Source organism: Sinocyclocheilus anshuiensis, unplaced genomic scaffold, assembly GCF_001515605.1.
Source record: "Sinocyclocheilus anshuiensis isolate Anshui unplaced genomic scaffold, SAMN03320099.WGS_v1.1 scaffold659, whole genome shotgun sequence".
Classification (NCBI taxonomy): domain Eukaryota; kingdom Metazoa; phylum Chordata; class Actinopteri; order Cypriniformes; family Cyprinidae; genus Sinocyclocheilus; species Sinocyclocheilus anshuiensis.
This window is the reverse complement of record NW_015549698.1, coordinates 1507665-1509446: the sequence shown is the minus strand read 5'-3', so window position 1 is coordinate 1509446 and position 1782 is coordinate 1507665. Positions and strand designations below refer to the sequence as shown.

General features: G+C 42.4%; 1 protein-coding gene across 1 annotated transcript in view; it reads right to left on the bottom strand.

Annotated features, from left to right (window-relative positions):
* Window positions 1-1782, bottom strand: part of LOC107660539 (laminin subunit alpha-2-like) — a 244459-nt gene that overhangs the window by 158561 nt on the left and 84116 nt on the right. Inside the window, 1 exon segment of the mRNA XM_016449859.1 lies at window positions 5-175. Within this exon segment, the coding sequence (XP_016305345.1) occupies window positions 5-175 (171 nt within the window).

The window sequence follows — 1782 nt, the reverse complement described above, 5'->3', positions numbered from 1 at the left end:
TCACTTTCTTGCTCAGGTAAGCAGACGGGGCGCTCCAGAAGTACGGTGCTGTCAGGTGAGTCTGCGCGTCTGATTGGCTGACAGTGAGCTGGTGGGCCATCTCTCTGCTGGGCACCGCCCACACAAGCCCCTCCCCATCCGCTCCTGTCAGATACCATCCAGACATATCCGTCACCTGCAAACAAACACACCAAAACATTCAGATCTCTGAGACTGTTCTGTAGGGCAGGCGATAGTGCTACAGGTACAAATGGTCATCAAATGCAAAAAAACAAAAGATTTGTTTAAGTAACATTTAAGTGCATATTATCAATTCAGCAGCTCTCTTTTAGCATTATAATCATATTTGGCATTATAAATCTCATAATCAATCAATCTCCATTGTGATTGGAGCAGTCAGAACACATTCATTCATCATGATTTATTGGAGTTCTGCCTTGCAGTGTTTCGGTGTTCTTTTATTGTGATTGCTTCTATTGTCATCATTTGTAAGTCGCTTTGGATAAAAGTGTCCGCTAAATGAATAAATGTAAATGATCATCTGTTTTTTTTTTTAGCCTGTATCCTTTCTCTAATGTGAAACATTCTAAATATTATTGCATGTTCAGTCAAATGACCTCAAAACTGAAGTTTTGTCACTGTTTGTGGGAGAAGAAACAGTTCATTGTATGGTCTATTAAAGAGTCCATTGTGTACAACAACACTGTCAATAATTATTTCATAATAATTAAAAAAATCTATAGTTAGTGTCAGCATTAATTGATTTAATATCAGAATATTGAAGAGGTATAATGTATTGATTCATATACTGATTTAACATGTAAAGCACACAATTTATATGTACAGTATTATGTATATTTTTAGGTAAATGAAGTCTCTTCTGTTCTATTACACCATTGATGGAAATTCTGTGTGTGTGTGTTGTAACTTATTTAAAACGTACTCGGTTACTAACGTAACCTCGGTTCCCTGAGATATGGATATGAGTACTGCGTCTTGCTTAAGGCGCATATGGGAAAAAGCCTTTTTTCTCCTGAACTGAAGCGTTTTCATTCACGCAATGAAACTGCACGGCCATTGGTTCGTGCAGTGCTTAAAAAACAAACCAATGACTCGGCAGCGGAGCTGCACGAGCCTATGGCGACGAAACCCGCCAAAGCCCGTCAGAATGGGCGGGGCATCTGGCTATATAAGCGGGCACTCGCCACAGGATGTACGTTCCCTTTCGATACTTCACTCGTACTGCGTCTTGCTTAAGTTCCCATATTAACATATTAACTACTGTTAATATTCCCATATTTCCCACATTAACTACTGTTAATATGGGAACATAGTACAATCACGCCGTGCTAATGTAGTGGAACGACTAAAGGTATAAACTTCCATAAGCAACTAATGCTCATAGAGTAGTCAACAATAACCCAAGGCTAAGACGGGCTGAGCTTTCTAGGTCACACCTGGCCTGGTTAATCGTTCCAGAGTATTCCCGTAACTTCGACACCCAGGGGTCGAGAGCTAACAGGTGAAACAATTCCAGAGAACTTGGGCATGATACGGCCAAGGGCTCTCTGCCATATCTGTTTACTCAGACCGTGCCACTTCAAGCAGAACGGACCCTGGCCTGCAAGGCCAGAACTTCCAGGTTATAAAACCTTGCGAATGTGGACAGCGAGGCCCAGCCAGCCGCCTCACAAATATTCGCAATGGACACACCACTGGACCATGCCCACGACGAGGCGATGCCTCTAGTCGAGTGGGCCCGTACTCCAATGGGGCATTGGA